Below are 23,889 nucleotides of genomic sequence, written 5' to 3'. Positions count from 1 at the left end.
TCCAGTTAAGTGAAAAGGACCTTTTCTTTGACGATGGCTTGCCAGATTGCTGAGATAGAAACAGGGTTTTGTTTTTTTCCAAAAACCTTAGAAGGATTCAAAAGACACTTATAGAACCGGGTCAAAAGTCTAATTTTCACGATTTTTCAAAAATAGCAGATCTACAAGCTTGCAGCGCGGCACTCGGTGTCGCGCAGTGAGCTTGTTTATCTGCTATTTTTCAATAGTTAAAGCATAAAATAATGATACACAATAATGTGTACCCCTTGTATACACTCCTCCCCCTTCCCCAAAACGCCCCCCCCCCCCCCCCCCCCCCCCCCCCCATACCCTGCTCCATGGAAACACACGTCACAGGTATGTTTGGAATATAATAGGCAAGCACGTGGACTGGATCCAGTAGGCAAATCTTAAATGACAACTTTGATTTTGACTTTGAAGGGTTCATATTTTAGATTAATTAATTAGAGAAAAAAAAAGAAAATTTGTGTTAAAATGTTTTCATTTACTGCTTTCTATCGTTTTAGCCAGTTTAGCAAGTTTGATTTCAGTGGGTGGAGGCATGCGTGCAAGTGGCTAAATATGTATTATTAGACACAATAAGCCGACAAATTCTTCTATTACTATTTACAGTAACAGTACCAGCCCCCATAAGTCACACCTAGCCATGAAAGATTGTGGTGCATCTTGTGAATGGCTTTAATGTGTCTAAAAAGACATATTTAGCCACTTGTACACATGCCCCCATAACCACTGAAATAAAACTTGCTAAGATGGCTAAAACAATAGAAAGCAGTAAATGAAAACATTTTAACACTCATCTTTTCTTTTCTAAAATTACAACCTAAACTATGAACCCTCGTTGTAAAAAAGTTGTCCTTTAGGGACTTCTGCACTGGGTGGGACTGGTACTAGGGTGGATGTGAGCCTACGTGTGCCCAGTGGGAGGTGTTGGGTTTTCCTGGAGGGGGATTCTTTAGGGCAGGGGGTCCCTGTCATGGCTGTGGTGGTTGTAGGCCATGCAGAGGGTAGATTGGCGAGGGCAGAGGGGGCCGGGGGGGATGGATGGAGCTAGAACTCAATTGAAGGAGGCGAGGGGACCAAAGGGCAACTGCTGCCATCACGGCTCACAAGGTAAGACCGGGGAAGTGGGACGTTTTTTTTTAGGACCTGGATTTTTTTCCCCAGGGCGTTCATTGTCACCACCCACAGTTTTGTTATTGTTTTCCTTTTCTTATCTTTGTCTAGGTCAGTCACGAGACTCTCTCTCTCACACACACACACACACGCACGCACACTTCGTTTGTTTTCCTCTTTTGTCTCGGTGGCTGAATAAAAAAAGAAATAATTGAAATAATTTGTTGTTGTTATACGTCTTCTTATTCTTCTGTTCTCTTCTCGTCGCTTGGTTGTTGGATTCCTTTCTCCCGGGCTTTTGTTTGTTTGTTTGTTTGTTGGGGTTGTGGACGCGTGGCGCTCGTTGTTGTAGTCGTCATAGAGAGGAGGTTGAGAGGTCTTCTGCTCCGTCATTCACCATCAACTATCCATGTTACTGCAGTTCTCTGGAGTGAAACAAAACAAACGGCCATCAACTATCCATGTTACTGCAGTTCTCTGAGGAGAGACGAAACAAACACCCATCAACTATCCATGTTACTGCAGTTCTCTGGAGAAGAGCAAAACAAACAACCATCAACTATTGGGAGCGTGTCGATATTGCGACGTGACATGTGTTCGATGTCCCAGTAGTTTGACGCGGGTGAATGCTAACCTGGAGAATGCTACTACTAACCCAAACACTAACCTCAGTACAACTTTGCCTAAACCTAACCCCAACCCTTAAGGTCTTTACACACCGGCAAATTAGCGAAGTGTCGCGAAAAGGCGACCTGAAAATGTGAAGTATTCGCCTTACGCCTTTTCCCATACATACCAAGTGGGATGCAAATATGCGTATAAAATTCTGGCAAATTGAATAAAGTGATCTGTAGTGTCGTGTCGCACATTGTTCGGGGCTGGCTCACAAGTCCATCACATCACATCACAGCAGAGAGGACCCCACGGGTTAACCCAGACAGGCAGACCGCAGCAGCAGTAGTGGTGTAAAGTAACTAAAAGTAGGCTACATTTACTTGAGTACCGTCCTTGTAGGTATTTTTTCCAGTACTTTCCTTCTACTCCCCTACATTTCGGATCCTATTGTATTTAATACCCAACTATTTATTTTTTGCAGATATAAAATATCCTATAATAAAACATACACAAACCATACTTTTACCAGTAAAAAAATCTAGTACTTTTTCCACCACTGACGGCAATACGAGCAAGCAGCCCATGTCCTCTCTCTCTCTTTAAATAGGATAGAGTGAGCTTGCTTTGATACAGAGAGAGGAGTTCGCCTGCGAATGTTCGCTAAATTCGAAAAAAGAGCAAATAAATAACAGACTTTTTAAAAAAAAATTGCGGCTGGTGTGGAAGCTTGCATTGACTTTATACGTTTTTTTTTCTTTTTTAAAGCAAATTATTCGCAAATTCGCCCCCGGTGTGTAAAGACCTTAAGTCGACCTAATGGGCTGTTGAAATATGGAGACTTCACCAGTGAACCCACCGTTGAGTGCGTCCGCCTCCTGTGAGTGGAGGAAGGGCGCGGGCCCCCACACGCGCACCGTGCCGTCGTCCGAGGCGGAGGCCATGAGGCCGGGGATGGCCGGGTTCCAGCTCACACAGTTGACAGTGCGCGTGTGTCCCGTCAGCTCCGCGATGGGCAGCTCACTGCGCCGGTGCCAGATGTACACCTTGTGGTCTGTGAGGGGGAACAGGAGGGACATGGTCAAATGATTGATTGAACATTTTATTAGACAAAAAACAGAGAACAGTACAAGTATAGTCAATACTATAATAATAATAAAAAAATGTAGTACAGTTAAACACCCTGCCTAAAAGGACCATCCCAAATAAGTCCTTTTACGGTCTTTTTTACGTTGGAAGTCCTAGGTATTGAATTCATGGACATAAATAGCAAGCAAAGAAAACATTCAATAACGTCACAGTTATAAAAACACTATATGTACGGGATAGGGGAAACAAGGGGGGTGGGGCTAAGGTAAGGGTGTGTGCTCACTTCTCGCCTGTCTATGGGAGAAGTGATAACTACCTCCTTCTCTGGTCTCCTGAAAGGTGAGTTTTCAGGGCAGTTTTGAAGGATGCCAGCGAGCTACATGTTTTAAGGGAGGTAGTCAAGGAATTACACACCTGGGTGGCAGTGTTGTAGAAGGAGAATTTACCCATATTTGACTGGCATCACTGGTACAAGGTCGACTAAAAGGAGATCCTAGTAAGCTTTTCGGGCTTATTTACACAGGAACCACTTGATGTATCTCATATAACATTGAAAGACAGACGGATATAACTTTGCATAGGATAATATCAATCGCAAATGCAGGAAAAAAAAGTGAAAAGAAAAGGAAAATAAAATAAGAAGCAGATATTTACAGTGGAAAAGAGGAGGTGAGTATGGGCGTAGTCCATTTACAAGTCTCGAGTAGCAGCCACCTGAAGGTGACTTTTCAGACCTATTTTGAAGGAGGCTAGGGATTTGCACTCCTTCAAGGCTTGCGGTAGGGAGTTCCAAATGTTAGTGGTATAGCAGGAGAACAAATTAAAGCCTTTTTTAGAGCCAACTCTGGGTTGAACGTGATTAGTGGAGCTGCCTCTGGTGTTGTAGTTGTGGACATCCTTGACGTTTAGGAAGTAGTTAGTGAGGTACATGGGTTTCTTGGAGGTGTAGTGTATCTTGTACACCAGGCCCATTGCAAGATGCTGTACTCTGTCAGCAGTGGTGCTTTGGGATTTTCTTTTCCGGGCGGACGGTCATTTATTGACGTCACGTACACGCGCGTGCACGCGCCTCTAGAGGCTATTTAGATAGAAAGGATGTCAGCAGATCTAATGGTGGGAAAACAATAGTTTTCTAGTCTTAATTACATTTGCATTGTTACTTAAGATTTTATGTTCTACTTTCTTTAAATTCATTTAGAAAATACAGCGCTGCAGTAGGATAGAGAAACAAAGTTTGCCTTGAACGAATCTCAAACACTAAATACCACAGTAATGGATGAGGACACACACACATCGACACATGCACATGCAGACACAGCTGGAAACCTAAGTAGGCTATATATCCATATGAATAGAGGCTTGAGGACGCTCACACATTCACCACTAGAAACCTGTTATGCATAGTAGTAGCCACTGATTAAAGTATTGCTTGTAGTTATCGCGGATTCACGGGGTGGGGGGTTGTCGCGGCTCTCGCGGGGGGGTATGCACGCGTTTACGCGGTCGTGCACCGTTCGGTGCCGTCCGTGCGCTTGCATGTCGGGAAATATTTCCGGCCACACGGCGTCCGGTCGTGTCCGGCCCCCAAAGCACTACTGTCTGTCAGCTACTGTAAGCCACCCCACGCTTATGCAGTGATAAGCGTCAACTTTTGGACATATGACATTTCTACCCGAAAGAGACAAAACTGTGATATGCCCAGCTCGTGCGTGCCCAGTGCACGTGAAAGGCGTGACAAGCTTTTTCAGGGCGTGGAGTATGGATGGAGATTACTCTTGACAAGGTGCAAAGATTTCTAACATGGACGAAGATGGTTTCCATTTTAAAACTCTGTTCTGTACAACAACATGATCTGGTAGATGCTGCAGCCTAAAGGCACCGCCACCCTGAAGATTTGTTTGTTTACATCTTCCCAAAGTCTGAATACTGAGTGATGTTGGCGTTGGCTTTACATCACCGCGGTGGGTTAATAATTCATGGACGACTGGATTTTGTTTAGGAAATCAATAATTTCCTCAGAGACTACATTCGGGTGGACCCCCACATTTCAAATGCAATTAAAACGCAACTTTGACAGAAACGTACACCGCATTGATATTAAGTGTGCTGATGTGTACCTAACTGCACTGAAACGCCAGCGTGCTGCCGTTATACGGATACAGTATGCTTTGGAAAAGGGTCGGCAGTAATGTCAAGTACACCATGAGTCCTAGTCTAAGGGCCAGACCACCTGTATGGACCTTTAAAAACCCTATACGTAGTCGAACAGGGTCCCATGGGGCCTCTGGTCTTTGTCCCCCTCCTTTTCCCCCTCTGCAACAAATCTCTTTACGGAAAACAGCTGATCTATAATAAGCACACAACATAGCACATTGCTACACATTGTGAGCTTGTAGATCTGCTATAAACACAGGGTTCCCACACATTTTTACCAATTGATTTCCAAAACTTTTCTGGAATATTTAACCCAATTTCCAGGACTATATAACAATAATTCAGCTCAATAACAAGTCGCTTACCCCTATGCACAATGCCCAAAGACAGGTAGTGTATGCCAGTGGTTCTCAACCTTTTCAGGCTGTGACCCGGCACCTTGACGAGCACTAAGAGTAGAGGAATTTTGTATAACACGGTTCTATTGTGAAAATAGCTGATCTACATGCTCACAACGCCTCGCAATGCGAGGCGTTGTGAGCATGTAGATCGGCTATTTTCACAATTTCTGCCTCTAATATTTGACAATTTGGCCATGTTTAATTCGTCATTTCAGAGGTATTAACAAAATCAATAGCCAAAGACAATGCATAGCTATTTTTTCCAGGACCTTCCAGGACCCTTGATAAATTCCAAAACTTTTCCAGTACTGGCAAAATATTTTTCTAATTTCAAAATATTTCCAGGAATTTCATGACCGTGGGAACCCTGTATAATCATCAGAGACGACATGTGGCTCCAGCATAAAAGTCATCCTCAGGGACATTTATCACCATCCCAGCCATGATGCCCATGGTCTGTTCAAACCACTGCCAGGCAAACTATACAGGAGCACGGGGAGCGACAACACCAGATTCCTGAACACTTCTACAGAGCAGCAATTAGACTGCTGAATAGGAGCTAAGGCTGTTTGCCACAGCATAGACTCAACTGACCTGTTCAGTTCAAAATCATACATAAAAACTACTATACTCATGTAAAGGAAAATTACAGGTATTTGGCCACGGACCCCCCATCGCAAAATATGTTGTTCCAGGGACCCCCCAAGAAGCAGCCAGAGATTTGAGTTACAAAGGTTTGCTTTGAAAAATATATATTGAAAGATTTGCACACATTTTCACTATTTCTCAAAAAAAATTGCTGATCTACAAGCTCGCAGCGCGGCACTTGTGCCACGCTTTGAGCTTGTAGATCTGCTATTTTTCAATAGCTAAAGTATAAAATAATGGAAAGAGATACTGGGGAAACTGGGAGACTGGTTGGGACTGAGACTACCAGAATACATCTCCACTGATCTGTCTCTGGGGAGATACAGTAGCACACTTTGGCCACAAGGAGGCACTGCAGGACTTGTTACTGCAGCAAGACTCATTGAGAAACTGGAAGAGCTCTTCCACAGCGGGGCTTGGAGACTGGACTCAACTTATGACTGAGGCTGCATCTTATGAATATATGATTGCCAGGAGGAACAATATTTATTTTTGTATATTAAAGGTTTGTTGCACTAAATGTACACATGGCAATTAATCACCATTGGTATATAACGGGGTAGGCAACCTTAGGCACGGGTGCCAACATTTGGCACAGGGCAGGATGATCACTGGCACCCTGGCAGAAGTGTGAGAGAGAGGATTTATATTTTAAAATAAAGTATTGTTTTAAACGTGGTCAATTACATTAAGTCACCCAATTTGCAGCAAATTACTTCCTGCAGATAATTCTACGTTAAAAATTAAAATTCTGAACGTTGACTGGGGAGGGAGTCGGGGAGATCTAATGGTGGGTTATCGCTCTAATGATCGTTAGAACCATGTCCTGACAATCAAAATATGTCAGAATGTTGATGTCATGTCATTAACCCATTTAGAAAAAGTTGTGAAAATGTGTGCAAATCTTTGAATATATATATTTTCAAAGCGAACAATTGTAACTCAAATTTTGCTTCTGGGTGGTCCCTGGAACTAGATATTTTGAGAGCGGGTCCGTGGCCAAATAAATATAATTTTGGGGGTCCTTCACATGAAAAGGTTTGAGAACCACTGACATAGTAGTCTCTCAAGAACAGACTAACTGAGCTCCAGTTAAATGAATAGGACCTTTTCTTTGACGATGGCTGGCCAGATTGCTGACATAGAAACATAGGGTTTTCAAAAAACCTTAGAAGGATTCAAAAGACACTTATAGAATTCAAATTTTCACGATTTTTCAAAAATAGCAGATCTACAAGCTCGCAGCGCGGCACTTGGTGCCGCGCTGTGAGCTTGTATATCTGCTATTTTTCAATAGTTAAAGCATAAAATAATGATACACAATACTGTGTACCCGATACACAATACTGTGTACCCATTCTGAATGGGTTAAAATGTATGTTGACATGGCCCACTGACTATGTAGAAAACAAAAACATGGCACTTCATTTCAAAAAGGTTGCTGACGCCTGATGAAAGGGGTGTTGTCCGGCTAGCTTGGTCTGACTGCCTTTGAGTTTTTTCTCTTTCTTTTGGGGTATTTTTCGTATAGTTTGCCTTGGTTTTATAATAATTTTACAAAAATAATAATAATAATAATTAATTATATCTCCCCTTTATAATACCAAATTGTATTGTGTTTTATATAATTTTTATTGTTGATTTGTCACCTTTACAACGAGGTACAGCTTGTAAGCATCGGGCATTCGAGGCATGAGCTACACAGCCAAAGTGTGGGTAGCGCTGACCAGAATTTTGCCAAAATGGCTTTCAATGCAGAATTTGCCATCATTCGGTCCGTTATATCCCCCCTTTAATTATGCCAAATGGTATTGTGTTTGATATCATTGTTATCGTTGATTTGTCACCTTTACAACAAGGTACAGCTTGTAAGGATCTGGCATTCGTGGAATGAGCAACACAGCCAAACGTGTGGGTAGCGCCCCTCCAAAAATTGTCAAAATGGCCTGGCAGGCCTGCAATACTGTTCTTTTGGTGTTCACCTTTGTTACTTGGGGCATTGAATGATTGCACTCTCCCACAGTAATAAGGAAAAGAAAAAAACAACAAATATTGGCCATTTTTACTCTTTGTTAATGTTAAGCTCAGTGTCATGGAAGCCCAAAAATAGAGTCAATGCCAGCAGACAGCATTGCAAGCCATTTTGGCAAAATTCTGGTCCGCGCTACCCACACGTTTGGCTGTGTAGCTCATGCCTCGAATGCCCGATGCTTACAAGCTGTACCTCGTTGTAAAGGTAACAACACAACGATAAAAATGATATAAAACACAATACAATTTGGTATTATTAAAGGGGAGATATAATTAATTATTAACATGTTTCCTTTCTTTTTGTGCCGAGTTTACTTTAGCAAGATACAGTACCACTCAGCTTGCTCACTCTTCTTCCATTTATTTTATATTGAAATAAAAACGGTGGCAATTGCTATTTTCTGCACAATGTTTGTCGCTCCCGGAATAAGAGACTCTAGTGTTCCTGTGCTCTCAAATACTGTAGCTCCATTCAGGGTTCACACACATTTTTACCAACGAACTTCCAAAACTTTTCCAGAATATTTAACCCAATTTCCAGGACTATATAACAATCATTCAGCGCAATAATGAGTCTCTTACTCCTATGCCCAAAGACAGGCAGTGTAGCAAAAATAAAGGGTGCATGCCGCCAACGGACCGGACACGATGGACACACACATGCCCACGTCAAAAGGTAAGAAAATCGTGGCAGGGAACCTTCAAAGTCGATTTCAGTAAATGAGATAACAAAATCAATAAATGCCTAGCCATTTTTCCAGGACCTTCCAGGACCCTTGATCAATTCCAAAACTTTTCTAGCATTGGAAAAATATTCTTCTAATTTCAAAATATTTCCAGGAATTTCATGACCGTGGGAACCCTGTCCATTAATGAAAAGAGGCAATACGTTTGAGCACCACTCGCTTTAGAAGAAGATATAAACGTGAAACTGTTTGAAGCGTACCTTCGCTGCCGCTTGCGATGAAGTCTTCGTTGTGTCCTCCAAAGCAGGAGTGGATGGTGTAGAAGCCCTGGGTCACTCCCTGGTACTTCCTGACCAGCACTCTGTCCTGCAGGTCCCACAGGTGGACTCCCTGCCAGGGCGGGAGGGATAACAACGGTTAGTCCCAAAGCTTTCAACCTGTGCAGTGCTTGCTTACACATCAACTCTTTAACAGTGAAATCACGCTATTTCTACGTCCCATCATTTAGACCAGGGGTGGGCAACTTTGATGATGGATAGGGCCACTATATTTTAACACGCACTCCAGAGGGCCACATTGCATACTACAGTCAAAAATAGACGATCTACAAGCTCAAAACGTGTCGCAGTGCGACGCGTTTTGAGCCTGTAGATCGTCTATTTTTGCTATTTTTTTAATTGGAATCCTGAATTATTTTCATCTATTTTTTAATTGGAATCCTGGAAAATAACATTTCCATTTAATTTCAAATCCATTTATAAATTCTTATGTCAATTTCATGAACATAAAAAAAAAGAAAACACATTGGACATAAAAAGACTAGTACTAGTCATTAATCTACTAACAGTGAAGTAATTAAAGCGGGTTGTGTTTGCATGTTTAGAATTGTAACAGCTGAAATCAATAATATATCAGTATTCCGATATTAACCTGCGGGCCGCATTAAGCGAAGGTGGGGGCCGCATGTGGCCCCCGGGCGGCCAGTTGCCCATGTATGATTTAGACTAAGGGTTAGGGTTAGGTTTTAGGGTCAGGCATAGTTTTACTGAGGTGGTACCGGAAACGGCCGGAGCGAAACCGTTTTCCTATACTGTTTTTTACTGTTTGCTTACATTGTAAACACTACTGGGGAAAAGTGGAGAACCGCAGCCCGGATTCGCATGCGGTTTTCCGAACGGCGTGCACATGCGTTGTGCAAGATCCATCCGCGATTGTGCACGATGGACACGCATGCGCCCACGTTAAAAGGTAAGATCCTGGTTGTCTCAGGTACAGGCAAGGCCAGCAATGTGTCGATGTGTGTCCCTGAGCAAGACTCTGAACCCCTTATTTCTCCCTGAACGCCACATATGGCTGCTTACTGGTCCTAGAACAACTAGGAGCAGTGTAGAATGCAGAGGACACATTTTCACGTATGTGTGGCGTGGGGCCTATATTATATAAATATTTGTATTATTATTATATTATAGCAGTAAATGAGTTAAACCCAATGCCACACACCTTCGTAGTAGACCCAAAATGAAATGACTCACCTGAGTTGCTACATTTAACAAAGCTAATCTTCCGTTCTTTGAAACAGTGAAAGACATGATAGGGTGGTCCTCTTGAACTCTGTAACACAAAACACCAGCAGAGAACATGGGTCAGTCAGACAGGGATTTACACAACGTCCCCCTGAGATAAGGACAACTTGGTTTTTTACAACAAGGGTTCATATTTTAGATAGTCATTAGAAAAAAGAAAAGATGAGAGTTAAAATGTTTTCATTTACTGGTTTCTATCGTTTTAGTGATTTTATTTTTAATAAATAATAAGCCCATTCCCAAGATGCACCGCAATCATTCATGGGCAGATGTGACTTATGGGGGCTGGTGTAAATAGTAACAAAGAAATTGCCGGCTTATTGTGTCTAAAAAAGACATGTTTAGCCACTCGTACACATGCAAAACAATAGAAAGCAGTAAATGAAAACATTTTAACACTATTTTTTTCTTTAATTACAATCTAAAATATTAACCCTTGTAAAAAAAAAAAAAAAAAGTTGTCCTTTAACCTGGTCAACCACGTGGCGTGTTATTTTGGGGCGTCTTGCTGAAACTAAAAAAGTGAAAAGACCAATCAGGCGGGTCAGGGCCCTGTGATTGACAGTTCTGCAAAACGTCCAATCAGTGCTGGACCAGTCTGCAGAAGACACGTGATAATCAGCCCATTATAAACATGGAACGCATTATTACTTTAACCATTCTTTTATGCTTTAACTATTGAAAAATAGCAGATATACAAGCTCGTAATCGTGATATTTGAGCTAGTCTTTGAATATATTGATTCTATAAAATGTCTTCCAAGTCCTTCTTCTAAATCAATGGTTCTCAAATCTTTTAATGTCAAGGACCCCGAAAATTACATGTATTTGACCGAGGACCCCCATCTCAAAATGTGTTGTTCCAGGGACCCCCAGAAGCAGAGATTTGAGTTACAAAAATATGCTTTAAAAATATATATATTCAAAGATTAGCAAATATCTGTATGATTTTTCAAAAATAGCAGATCTACAAGCTCACAGCGCGACTGTGCGCTTATATCTAATTTTTCAATAGCTAAAGTATAACATAAGCACAGGTCTTAATGGGTTAGGGGCCGTAAATCGCTAGATACCCGATGATTCCATTCAATTCCTATTCAGAGGGTTACGATTCCATTATAAATCGATTACCCATGCATCACGATGTATCTTGATTCCAATACATGATACATTTCCCCACCACTGTGTGACTAACAAACAAGCTTTCTAATGATCCATAATGAAACAAAATAATGTACCTGCATATTTTATTGATAATAAAACAAATGGAATAAAGTCCTTTTAGTAAAGAAATACAGACCTATAACAAAGGCTTCTCAATACTTTTGCTAACCAACCAAAATATGGCTGCTGCTCTGTGCAATTAGCAATATGATAATGCAAGTGCAAAGAGCCTGTTCTAAACAACTACATCATAAGCCCATTTTCGACTGCAGCTTTAGCACCACACTACACCACACCACATAAAAATATCTACATTTTCCATTACACAAAAGTACCCCTATCAGTAAGAAACAAATGCACCCTTTTAACTGTGATTATAATACAATATAAATTTGTATTACAACTATCCCAATTATAATACACTATAATGGATTATAACTGTGATTATAATACACTTTTAAGTATTAAAGTTGTACTATGTAACTTTTTTTATAAAACAAATCTTAAAATTCTCCTAACTATTAAATCACAAAAGTTTTAGAAGATCCGCGCCGTGAATTTCAGCCTGTAAAGCCTTCTCTGTATGTAAACTGAGATCCTTGCCGTGGACCGGATCTCGCGCCAAAATTGCGTCATCACACTACCGGCCAATCACAGCGAGGGTTATACAACTGCCGGCCAATCACAGCGCATCTTGAAGTGGGGTCGCTATGGCAGCCATATTTGTTGTCGCCCGTTTGTACCATCCCTTCTCTAGGTAATTTCGCCTACCAGGCAGGGTGAAGGAGTCCGTATCTCTGGAATTACTGAACGCACAGGAACAAGGGACCCCTTAAAAGATAGATCTCAGCGAGGTGGAGGCAGACGCGGGGGTCTGAAGGTACGAAAAACGTCCGAAAGACGCGGACGCGACCGCGGTTTGCTATAGGGCTAATGACCACTAGTTGGGCATCTTACACAGTATGGCTTTAATGTATTACTATGATATATTATAAGATTATAATAGTGGTTATAACACAATAGAATCTATTATCATGTATTACAACTATATCCTGGTGGTCTAAATGAAAAGTCAGTGAGTTATCAGGCATCATGAAGTGTTTGGCCCCGTTTGGCCTATAGCTCAGACCTACTCTAGATTGGATACTTTTTAGTACCACGTTTAGTACCACTTTCACACCACTCAATCCTTGTAGTGTAAAACCTCACACAAGTGGGCGGTGTGGTGTGGTGTTGGACCATGTCAGTGGAAAAGGGGCTATAGTAGCACAACAAGAGAGGGTGTGTGTGTGTGTGTGATGGGACCACGCACATGTTTCTGTCCGTAAGGTCCTCGAAGTTGTAACCGCGGATGCGTTGGTGTGTGTCTGAGGCCAGCACCGTCCGCCCGTCGTTCAGACACCACAGGCACTGCACCCTGACGCCCTCCCAGGAGTCAAGGAGATTACCGTCTAGGTCCTAAAAGACAATACAACACATAGACATCATTTAACACATTTAGATCTGAGGACCTGACTCTGTAAATGTCTTCTAAATCCAAACAGCTTTCTGAAAAACCCATGTTTCTATGATCAGTGGTGCTCAAACCTTTTCAAGTCAAGGAACTCCAGAATTATATTTATTCGACAGCCAAATACATATAATTGCAAAAAAAAAAGGAAAGCTTGTAGATCTGCTAATTTAGCCAATTTTTTATTTGAATCCTGAAGAGTACCAGTTTTGGCCCCCAAAATAGCCAATCTACAAGCTCACACATGTGTCAAGATGTGAGCTTGTGTATCGGTTCCCCTCCCTGAATATGGATAGGGATGCTACTTTTAGCTTGATATACATTTTACATTACCTACTGCCCCGCTCTAATTCATGCTTTGATTGATTGAATACTTTATTAGTTTGAATGTAAAACAGCATGTGGTGTAAATGACAACCAACCAAAGATTATTGATACTTGTTATACAGTTATAGTTGTCCATCTTTATTGATTGATCGCTGCGTATCTACCATTTCTGTTGCCATGTTTTGAGAATGTTTTGTTTTGTGTATGTGGTTTAAAAAAAAGTTCGCTAGGTGGCAGAGTTTCCCCATTTGTTCTGAGCTTTCAGTCAATACAGAGTCATGTTCTCCTTCTCATGAGAGTTCTAAAAACCAAGATGGTGGTAGCCAGTACTAAACTGACTGTTGTCAGAGATAAATAAGTTATTTGTTAATGTTCTAACACTGCTTGGAAGGTTTGTAAGCTGAACATTTCATAGAGTGCCACGACTGTGTGTTTTTATTCATAGAGTGCTCTAATAACAGGGGTTAAAGCCAAAAAAAATCCCAAGACTGACATTTATTTTCAGACCATGTCCAAATATGTGTCCAATATTTGAGGTGTTTCCCTGAAGTTCTGAACTGCACTTCACTGAATGTGTGTGTGCCAATCCATGCTTCATTTTATAGAAGTATCTTCTGAAGTTCTGTTGTATTCTATTGCTAGTCTGGCCAATTCAAACACTCAGATGTTTAAATTATAACTGCTTTTTAGTTTGGAGATCAATTGACTAACGTTTTGACGAATTTGTCATTCACGCCGCGGCCATCGCTACGCCTCCCCCTTATTTATTATTTTGCGGATCTGCACTGATCTCAGAAATAACCCCAGCCCTACGGAATCCTCAAGACTGAAATCAGTCCCCAGGACTGAGAACTTTAACCCCCGAGATCAGATCATTACATAGCAACATCTAGAATTACAGATGCTTTCCCGGTTTTAAAAGGTACGACAACGTTTGGGCTTTCCCGGTCTTAATGGTTTAAAACTAAAGCACGTCGTTAGATGATTAAATAAATGATGATGATGATTATTAAATAAAGGAACCAGGAGTGTGGGAGTGTGGGAGAAAATAAAATAAGAAATAGATTTTCCCATCAACTGCAAGTTGGCACGAGTCAGACCTGCTACGTTAATCACAACAATTACGTTCTGAGGACATGGATGGCAGCATGCACGACCAAACTGAATGTAGCCGTTGGTTACAGTCAGATATGCTACAATAGAGACACTTGAAGGTTACAAATGTGTTTGAATCTAAAGAGGATAAATAGGATTAAATTCACTTTTTTTTTTATTATTCCTTTTTTAATGAACAGTGGCCCCAAACCTTTTTGCCCGAGACCCAAAAGAGAAATCAGACATTTGCCCGGGACCCAAACAAGTGAAAATAGCCCATCTACAAGCTCACAACACGGTGTGAATACATTTTATTTATGGAATTTCTTAGATGTGTTTGTTTGAAAATGTATATTTTTAAAAAAATCTAAAAATAAAGATTTTTCGAGGGGGAGGGGAAAATCTTTTGAATATATATATAATTTAATTTTAAAACACTGTAGGAAAATAAAATTGGATTTTTACTCAGGTCGCGACTCATAAAAATCGGTCCGTGACCCACAAATGGGTCTCGACCCAGTGATTGGTAAACAGTGTGTTAGACAAAACAATCTTGGTCAATAACACGCAAACGTGCACGCACGCGCACACGCACACGCACACACACACACACACACACACACACACAGTAAACAACATGTCCTTAAAGGTTCACTGGGTTCATTGCAGAGACGCATCAATAGGAGGGAGGAGTCTGGGTCTATTCTTCATCACAACACTGTGTGCGTGCGTGTGTGTGTGTGTGTGTGTGTGTGTGTGTGTGTGTGTGTGTGTGTGTGTGTGTGTGTGTGTGTGTGTGTGTGTGTGTGTGTGTGTGTGTGTGTGTGTGTGTGTGTGTGTGTGTGTGCGTGCACGTGGCGGTGTGCACACAGTCCGTCACATTCCTTGTCCTGAACCACAGCAACATACACAGTCACACACACACTCTCCCCTCCCCCAGCATCTCTCTGTCTCTCACTCTCTCTCTCTCACACACACACACTAGAAGGGACATGAGTCTTTCTTTATACACACCGGGAGGGTAAACAAGCGATGGTGAATATTTCACATCTGAATCTGAAGATATATACAGTAGTTGATGCCACATATACTGTATATACACATAGATTAACGTAAAGACGGAACCTCACAAAAAGGAACATTTCCTTATATGAACAAGTACGTCCTAAACAATTACCACAATATGTAAATTAAATGATAATGCTTTAGTAGCCTAGTGTTATTACCAGCTGTTCTACATGCTGGCAACCAGCTGAGGAAATCACTGACTGAAGGGTGGCCGTAGCTGAGTGGTTAGGGAGCCTGCCTGGGGAGCCAGAGCTCCTGGTTGTCGCAGGTACGATTCCCGGTCAGGCAGCTATGTGTCGATGTGTCCCTGAGCAAGACTCTGAACCCCAAATTACTCCCCGAGCGCCACATATGGCTGCTCACTGCTCCTAATCGTTATGGGTAAAATGCAGAGAATACATTTCACGTATGTGCAAATGTACTGTGACAAACAAGTCCCCAAGGCGTGAGGCCTATATATATTATATTATTACTGAAGCTTTAACCTTTGCTTGTGTTATGGAATATCCAAGACTATCAAGATGTCATGCTTCCATAGTGCTGGGTTTCTGGGTTCTGTAGAGCGCAAATGACTGAAATCTGTCATCAGGACTTTTAAAAAAAAATGTTTTAACTTTTTAGTCTCGGGACACCCCAGTAAATAACCTTGGCACCCCTGAATTAAGGCCCATTCCCACTGGGCCAGATAAACAGATAAAACAATTATCTTTCTCCATTCAAGTGGATGGTAAGATACAGATACAAAAATCGTCCGGGTTTCCCAAATCGATTTTAGCCCATCGTAGCTCACGCATGGTCGTAGAGACCAAGCCCTGGTCGTCATGTTCCCGTGTTACATGGGTTCGGGCAGAGCGACTTATTTAGTCCCCTACAACTACACCAACATTCAGATTTCACAAACAAAGTGCTTAATCAAGTCTCAAACCTGACTAAATATGGTACGGCTTTCTATAATTTTCTTTAATAAGAAGCCTTTTTATCGGATCACTGTTTATCTCAATGGGTTTGTTGCGCATGGGGAACGCCAGGAAATACATGGGAAAACAGAACGCGATTAGATAAAAAGGCTTCTTATTAAAGAACATGGAGGATACAGGTCATTATAGAATGCCGTACTGTATTTAGACAGGAGTTAAGGTGGTCGCACACTGCTGCGTTTTTCGGGCCGAATATCGGAGTGAATTTCGGAGCACGCAAATAAAAAATCAACCTCACGTTATGTCAGTCACGTTTGCACACTGCCGTCCGTTTCGCGCACCACTCGGTCTCTTGCTCTCTCTATCTCTCTCTCTCTCCTAGCCCTGAAAAACGCATTTCGCAACGAAAAACGCAGCAGTGTGCAACCAGCTTTAGACTTTATTAAGCACTTTGTGAAATCTGTAGTTGTAGGGAGCTAAATAAGTCGCTCTGCCCGAACCCATGTAAACACGGGAACATGCCGGTCAGGGCTTGGTCTCTACGACCAAGGTTATTGTAAAAGCTCACGCCCCTAATCACTGAGAGCTTTTGGCTGGTGGAGACAACGGACGTGCCGTCCGAGTAACTATGTCACGGTAGGGACAGAATAGTAAATCTTCATCCCCAACGACTTTCGGCACCTCCGCATGGTCCGAGGGGCTGTGTAGCCAAAAGCTCCCAAGCCGCGAGGGGCGTGAACTTTTACACTAACCTGCTCCGAATCCACTCCTCGTACACGCACTGCAAACACGTGGGTCTCCTATAGACACACCTCTCACACGTTGTGCACCGCTATACCTCCAAGGACAAGCATGGAACATTTTACGACCCTGATTTTATGAATGCCATTTTTCAACCTTATTTTTTAAACCTCAACCCTAACGTTGAAAATAGCAGATCTAAAAGCTCCAGCTGGGGAACGCCATAATGAAGAGGTGGGTTTGGAGAGTGATTTTGAAGGTTTGGAGAGTGGGGGGTTCTCCGAAAGATTTGGGGAGTGCATTCCACAGTATAGCAACAAATACAGACAAACACACACTCGTCCCCATCATCATCGCATTGTTTTTGTTCCCCACGTAATGCGAATCAATTCGTTTATTCCCAGTTCGATCCCGGGCTCCCCCAGAGTTACTGTGGAGTCCTTGAGCAAGACGCACACGCACTCAGCAAATTTCTCAGCAACTTCCTGGTGCTGACGTCAGTTTAGAAGGGTAAAATAACACAGAAATCGCTGGACTTAAAGCCAACAAATCATTATTTCGAGCGGTAAAGTAAATTATAATGCTTTGTGCCTTTTACTATCTTGTGTTCTTTATCATGCTAGCCGTATTTTATACTACTATTCGGAAATTGCATTACATTTGTGATTTCTGTGTTAACTCTATGGGCTTTTAGTAGGGTTTTCCCCTTCAACCATGACGTCAGTACCAGGAAGTTGCGTAACGTGAATTCGGTCAGTTGCTCCTGGTTAGCAGGTTGGTGTCTTGCATTGTTTCCTCCACCATCGGTTTATGAATGTGTGTGTGTGTGTGTGTGTGTGTGTGTGAATGTAATGCACAATCTATGTAAAGCGCCTTGGATAAAGGCGCTATATAAATGCACCATTTACCAAAGGATTATTATACCAAAAGAATCGAAACAAATGCAGTATACCAATTTAAACCAGTTTTAAACTAAGGGGTATCCTATACTTACACACTGGTACAACTGTCACCCCAGTCCCCCTAGTAGTGACAAAGCTACTTACACACTGCAGGCATTGACACTAAGGCTTGCCCACCTGCCCCCGGCAGGTAAATAAAACGTCAGGGCAGGTGAAGTTGGCTTTCAGGTTGCCCGACAGGGCAAGTGCTCATTTGAGAGGGGACACAAATGTCTATAAACATGAGATATCTGTCTAAACACCTGAACGTGGCCAGTGCGCTGTGTCTTCTGGTCTGTGGAATGTAAAATAAGAGCACTATTTACCTATAATGTGCTGTTTTTACTGTTGCTACATTTAAAAATAAAAAATAACAAGTGTGAACCCATAGACATATTCAATCATAGCTAAAGTATTTGGTATTTGGATTTGGAGGTATTGAGGTATGACATTTTATCGCACAGGCCCAGAAAGTAAAGAAATAAGTGTTAAATTGAGCGGTAATTAAAATCGTACCTATCATTTTATAAAGGACGATTTACTTTTCGGGCAAGTGGGCATTACCTTCGGGCAAGTAGAACATGACCTGTACTTGCCCGATGGGCAAGTGCCTCTGAGACCTTAGTGTCAACCCCTGCACTGGTAGAACTGTCCCCGCTGTCCCCCTAGTAGTGACAAAGCTACTTACACACTGGTAGAACTGTCCTCTCTGTCCCCCTAGTAGTGACAAAGCTACTTACACACTGGTAGAACTGTCCCCGCTGTCCCCCTAGTAGTGACAAAGCTACTTACACACTGGTAGAACTGTCCTCTCTGTCCCCCTAGTAGTGACAAAGCTACTTACACACTGGTAGAACTGTCCCCTCTGTCCCTATAGTAGTGACAAAGCTACTTACACACTGGTAGAACTGTACCCTCTGTCCCCCTAGTAGTGACAAAGCTACTTACACACTGGTAGAACTGTCCTCTCTGTCCCCCTAGTAGTGACAAAGCTACTTACACACTGGTAGAACTGTCCTCTCTGTCCCCCTAGTAGTGACAAAGCTACTTACACACTGGTAGAACTGTCCTCTCTGTCCCCCTAGTAGTGACAAAGCTACTTACACACTGGTAGAACTGTCCCCCCAGTCCCCCTAGTAGTGACAAAGCTACTTACACACTGGTAGAACTGTACCCTCTGTCCCTATAGTAGTGACAAAGCTACTTACACACTGGTAGAACTGTCCTCTCTGTCCCCCTAGTAGTGACAAAGCTACTTACACACTGGTAGAACTGTACCCTCTGTCCCCCTAGTAGTGACAAAGCTACTTACACACTGGTAGAACTGTCCTCTCTGTCCCCCTAGTAGTGACAAAGCTACTTACACACTGGTAGAACTGTCCCCCCAGTCCCCCTAGTAGTGACAAAGCTACTTACACACTGGTAGAACTGTCCCCTCTGTCCCTATAGTAGTGACAAAGCTACTTAAACACTGGTAGAACTGTCCCCTCTGTCCCCCTAGTAGTGACAAAGCTACTTACACACTGGTAGAACTGTCCCCTCTGTCCCTCTAGTAGTGACAAAGCTACTTACACACTGGTAGAACTGTCCTCTCTGTCCCCCTAGTAGTGACAAAGCTACTTACACACTGGTAGAACTGTCCCCTCTGTCCCTATAGTAGTGACAAAGCTACTTACACACTGGTAGAACTGTCCCCCCAGTCCCCCTAGTAGTGACAAAGCTACTTACACACTGGTAGAACTGTCCCCTCTGTCCCTATAGTAGTGACAAAGCTACTTACACACTGGTAGAACTGTCCTCTCTGTCCCCCTAGTAGTGACAAAGCTACTTACACACTGGTAGAACTGTCCCCTCTGTCCCCCTAGTAGTGACAAAGCTACTTACACACTGGTAGAACTGTCCTCTCTGTCCCCCTAGTAGTGACAAAGCTACTTACACACTGGTAGAACTGTCCCCCCAGTCCCCCTAGTAGTGACAAAGCTACTTACACACTGGTAGAACTGTCCCCCCAGTCCCCCTAGTAGTGACAAAGCTACTTACAGGTAGAACTGTCCTCTCTGTCCCCCTAGTAGTGACAAAGCTACTTACACACTGGTAGAACTGTCCCCCCAGTCCCCCTAGTAGTGACAAAGCTACTTACACACTGGTAGAACTGTCCTCTCTGTCCCCCTAGTAGTGACAAAGCTACTTACACACTGGTAGAACTGTCCTCTCTGTCCCCCTAGTAGTGACAAAGCTACTTACACACTGGTAGAACTGTCCCCCCAGTCCCCCTAGTAGTGACAAAGCTACTTACACACTGGTAGAACTGTCCCCCCAGTCCCCCTAGTAGTGACAAAGCTACTTACACACTGGTAGAACTGTCCTCTCTGTCCCCCTAGTAGTGACAAAGCTACTTACACACTGGTAGAACTGTCCCCCCAGTCCCCCTAGTAGTGACAAAGCTACTTACACACTGGTAGAACTGTCCCCTCTGTCCCCCTAGTAGTGACAAAGCTACTTACACACTGGTAGAACTGTCCTCTCTGTCCCCCTAGTAGTGACAAAGCTACTTACACACTGGTAGAACTGTCCCCTCTGTCCCCCTAGTAGTGACAAAGCTACTTACACACTGGTAGAACTGTCCCCCCAGTCCCCCTAGTAGTGACAAAGCTACTTACACACTGGTAGAACTGTCCCCTCTGTCCCCCTAGTAGTGACGAAGCTACTTACACACTGGTAGAACTGTCCCCCCAGTCCCCCTAGTAGTGACAAAGCTACTTACACACTGGTAGAACTGTCCCCTCTGTCCCCCTAGTAGTGACAAAGCTACTTACACACTGGTAGAACTGTCCTCTCTGTCCCCCTAGTAGTGACAAAGCTACTTACACACTGGTAGAACTGTCCTCTCTGTCCCCCTAGTAGTGACAAAGCTACTTACACACTGGTAGAACTGTCCCCCCAGTCCCCCTAGTAGTGACAAAGCTACTTACACACTGGTAGAACTGTCCCCTCTGTCCCCCTAGTAGTGACAAAGCTACTTACACACTGGTAGAACTGTCCCCCCAGTCCCCCTAGTAGTGACAAAGCTACTTACACACTGGTAGAACTGTCCTCTCTGTCCCCCTAGTAGTGACAAAGCTACTTACACACTGGTAGAACTGTCCCCCCAGTCCCCCTAGTAGTGACAAAGCTACTTACACACTGGTAGAACTGTCCCCCCAGTCCCCCTAGTAGTGACAAAGCTACTTACACACTGGTAGAACTGTCCTCTCTGTCCCCCTAGTAGTGACAAAGCTACTTACACACTGGTAGAACTGTCCCCCCAGTCCCCCTAGTAGTGACAAAGCTACTTACACACTGGTAGAACTGTCCCCCCAGTCCCCCTAGTAGTGACAAAGCTACTTACACACTGGTAGAACTGTCCTCTCTGTCCCTATAGTAGTGACAAAGCTACTTACACACTGGTAGAACTGTCCCCTCTGTCCCTATAGTAGTGACAAAGCTACTTACACACTGGTAGAACTGTCCCCCCAGTCCCCCTAGTAGTGACAAAGCTACTTACACACTGGTAGAACTGTTCTCTCTGTCCCTAGTAGTGACAAAGCTACTTACACACTGGTAGAACTGTCCTCTCTGTCCCTCTAGTAGTGACAAAGCTACTTACACACTGGTAGAACTGTCCCCTCTGTCCCTATAGTAGTGACAAAGCTACTTACACACTGGTAGAACTGTCCTCTCTGTCCCCCTAGTAGTGACAAAGCTACTTACACACTGGTAGAACTGTCCTCTCTGTCCCCCTAGTAGTGACAAAGCTACTTACACACTGGTAGAACTGTCCTCTCTGTCCCTATAGTAGTGACAAAGCTACTTACACACTGGTAGAACTGTCCCCCCAGTCCCCCTAGTAGTGACAAAGCTACTTACACACTGGTAGAACTGTCCTCTCTGTCCCCCTAGTAGTGACAAAGCTACTTACACACTGGTAGAACTGTCCCCTCTGTCCCTATAGTAGTGACAAAGCTACTTACACACTGGTAGAACTGTCCCCCCAGTCCCCCTAGTAGTGACAAAGCTACTTACACACTGGTAGAACTGTTCTCTCTGTCCCTAGTAGTGACAAAGCTACTTACACACTGGTAGAACTGTCCTCTCTGTCCCTCTAGTAGTGACAAAGCTACTTACACACTGGTAGAACTGTCCCCTCTGTCCCTATAGTAGTGACAAAGCTACTTACACACTGGTAGAACTGTCCTCTCTGTCCCCCTAGTAGTGACAAAGCTACTTACACACTGGTAGAACTGTCCTCTCTGTCCCCCTAGTAGTGACAAAGCTACTTACACACTGGTAGAACTGTCCTCTCTGTCCCTATAGTAGTGACAAAGCTACTTACACACTGGTAGAACTGTCCCCCCAGTCCCCCTAGTAGTGACAAAGCTACTTACACACTGGTAGAACTGTTCTCTCTGTCCCTAGTAGTGACAAAGCTACTTACACACTGGTAGAACTGTCCTCTCTGTCCCTATAGTAGTGACAAAGCTACTTACACACTGGTAGAACTGTCCCCTCTGTCCCTATAGTAGTGACAAAGCTACTTACACACTGGTAGAACTGTCCCCCCAGTCCCCCTAGTAGTGACAAAGCTACTTACACACTGGTAGAACTGTTCTCTCTGTCCCTAGTAGTGACAAAGCTACTTACACACTGGTAGAACTGTCCTCTCTGTCCCTCTAGTAGTGACAAAGCTACTTACACACTGGTAGAACTGTCCCCTCTGTCCCTATAGTAGTGACAAAGCTACTTACACACTGGTAGAACTGTCCCCACTGTCCCCCTAGTAGTGACAAAGCTACTTACACACTGGTAGAACTGTCCTCTCTGTCCCTATAGTAGTGACAAAGCTACTTACACACTGGTAGAACTGTCCTCTCTGTCCCTATAGTAGTGACAAAGCTACTTACACACTGGTAGAACTGTCCTCTCTGTCCCTCTAGTAGTGACAAAGCTACTTACACACTGGTAGAACTGTCCCCTCTGTCCCTATAGTAGTGACAAAGCTACTTACACACTGGTAGAACTGTCCCCACTGTCCCCCTAGTAGTGACAAAGCTACTTACACACTGGTAGAACTGTCCCCGCTGTCCCCCTAGTAGTGACAAAGCTACTTACACACTGGTAGAACTGTCCTCTCTGTCCCTATAGTAGTGACAAAGCTACTTACACACTGGTAGAACTGTCCTCTCTGTCCCTATAGTAGTGACAAAGCTACTTACACACTGGTAGAACTGTCCTCTCTGTCCCTATAGTAGTGACAAAGCTACTTACACACTGGTAGAACTGTCCCCTCTGTCCCTATAGTAGTGACAAAGCTACTTACACACTGGTAGAACTGTCCTCTCTGTCCCTATAGTAGTGACAAAGCTACTTACACACTGGTAGAACTGTCCCCTCTGTCCCTATAGTAGTGACAAAGCTACTTACACACTGGTAGAACTGTCCCCGTTGTCCCCCGGTGACGAATCGCTTGCCGTCTGGGTTCCAGGCCACACTGGTCAGGCTGTCCTCGTGCGACTGGGACATCTTGGTCCGCAGCTCACCCGTCTGGCCACCAGGGGGAGAGGTGGGGGGAAGGTAAGGGAGGGGGAGGGGAGGAGAGCAAAGAGGAGAGCAGTGGGTGTTGGGGGTGGGGGGGAGAGAGAGAGAGAGAGAGAGGAGGGGTCAGACAAGGAGAGGTCATCGAGTGCACTGTGTCTGTAGGCTGCTTTTATCTGTCAAGCAGGAGGAGGCAGGCGTTTGTTCCCTTCCCC

At 43.5% G+C, this 23,889-nt stretch overlaps 1 protein-coding gene across 2 annotated transcripts in view; it reads right to left on the bottom strand.

Annotated features, from left to right (window-relative positions):
• Nucleotides 1-327: 327 nt before the first annotated feature.
• Nucleotides 328-23,889, bottom strand: part of LOC308301244 (WD repeat-containing protein 26-like) — a gene marked incomplete at its 3' end in the record, with an annotated part of 70,517 nt that continues 46,955 nt past the window's right edge. The window contains exons 9-14 of one of the 2 annotated variants that reach the window (XM_080745158.1): nt 23,564-23,683; nt 12,817-12,962; nt 10,291-10,369; nt 9,019-9,148; nt 2,609-2,803; nt 328-1,562 (exon numbers count right to left, since the gene is read on the bottom strand). In XM_080745158.1, coding sequence (XP_080601284.1) covers nt 1,537-1,562; nt 2,609-2,803; nt 9,019-9,148; nt 10,291-10,369; nt 12,817-12,962; nt 23,564-23,683 — 696 coding nt within the window. Of the gene's footprint in view, nt 1,563-1,640; nt 1,667-2,608; nt 2,804-9,018; nt 9,149-10,290; nt 10,370-12,816; nt 12,963-23,563; nt 23,684-23,889 lie in introns of those variants that run through there. The other variant, XM_080745157.1, reaches the window with a different exon arrangement.

Source organism: Nannobrachium achirus, assembly GCF_963921795.1.
Source record: "Nannobrachium achirus genome assembly, chromosome: 16".
Taxonomy (NCBI): domain Eukaryota; kingdom Metazoa; phylum Chordata; class Actinopteri; order Myctophiformes; family Myctophidae; genus Nannobrachium; species Nannobrachium achirus.
This window is presented reverse-complemented; position numbering and strand designations above follow the sequence as displayed.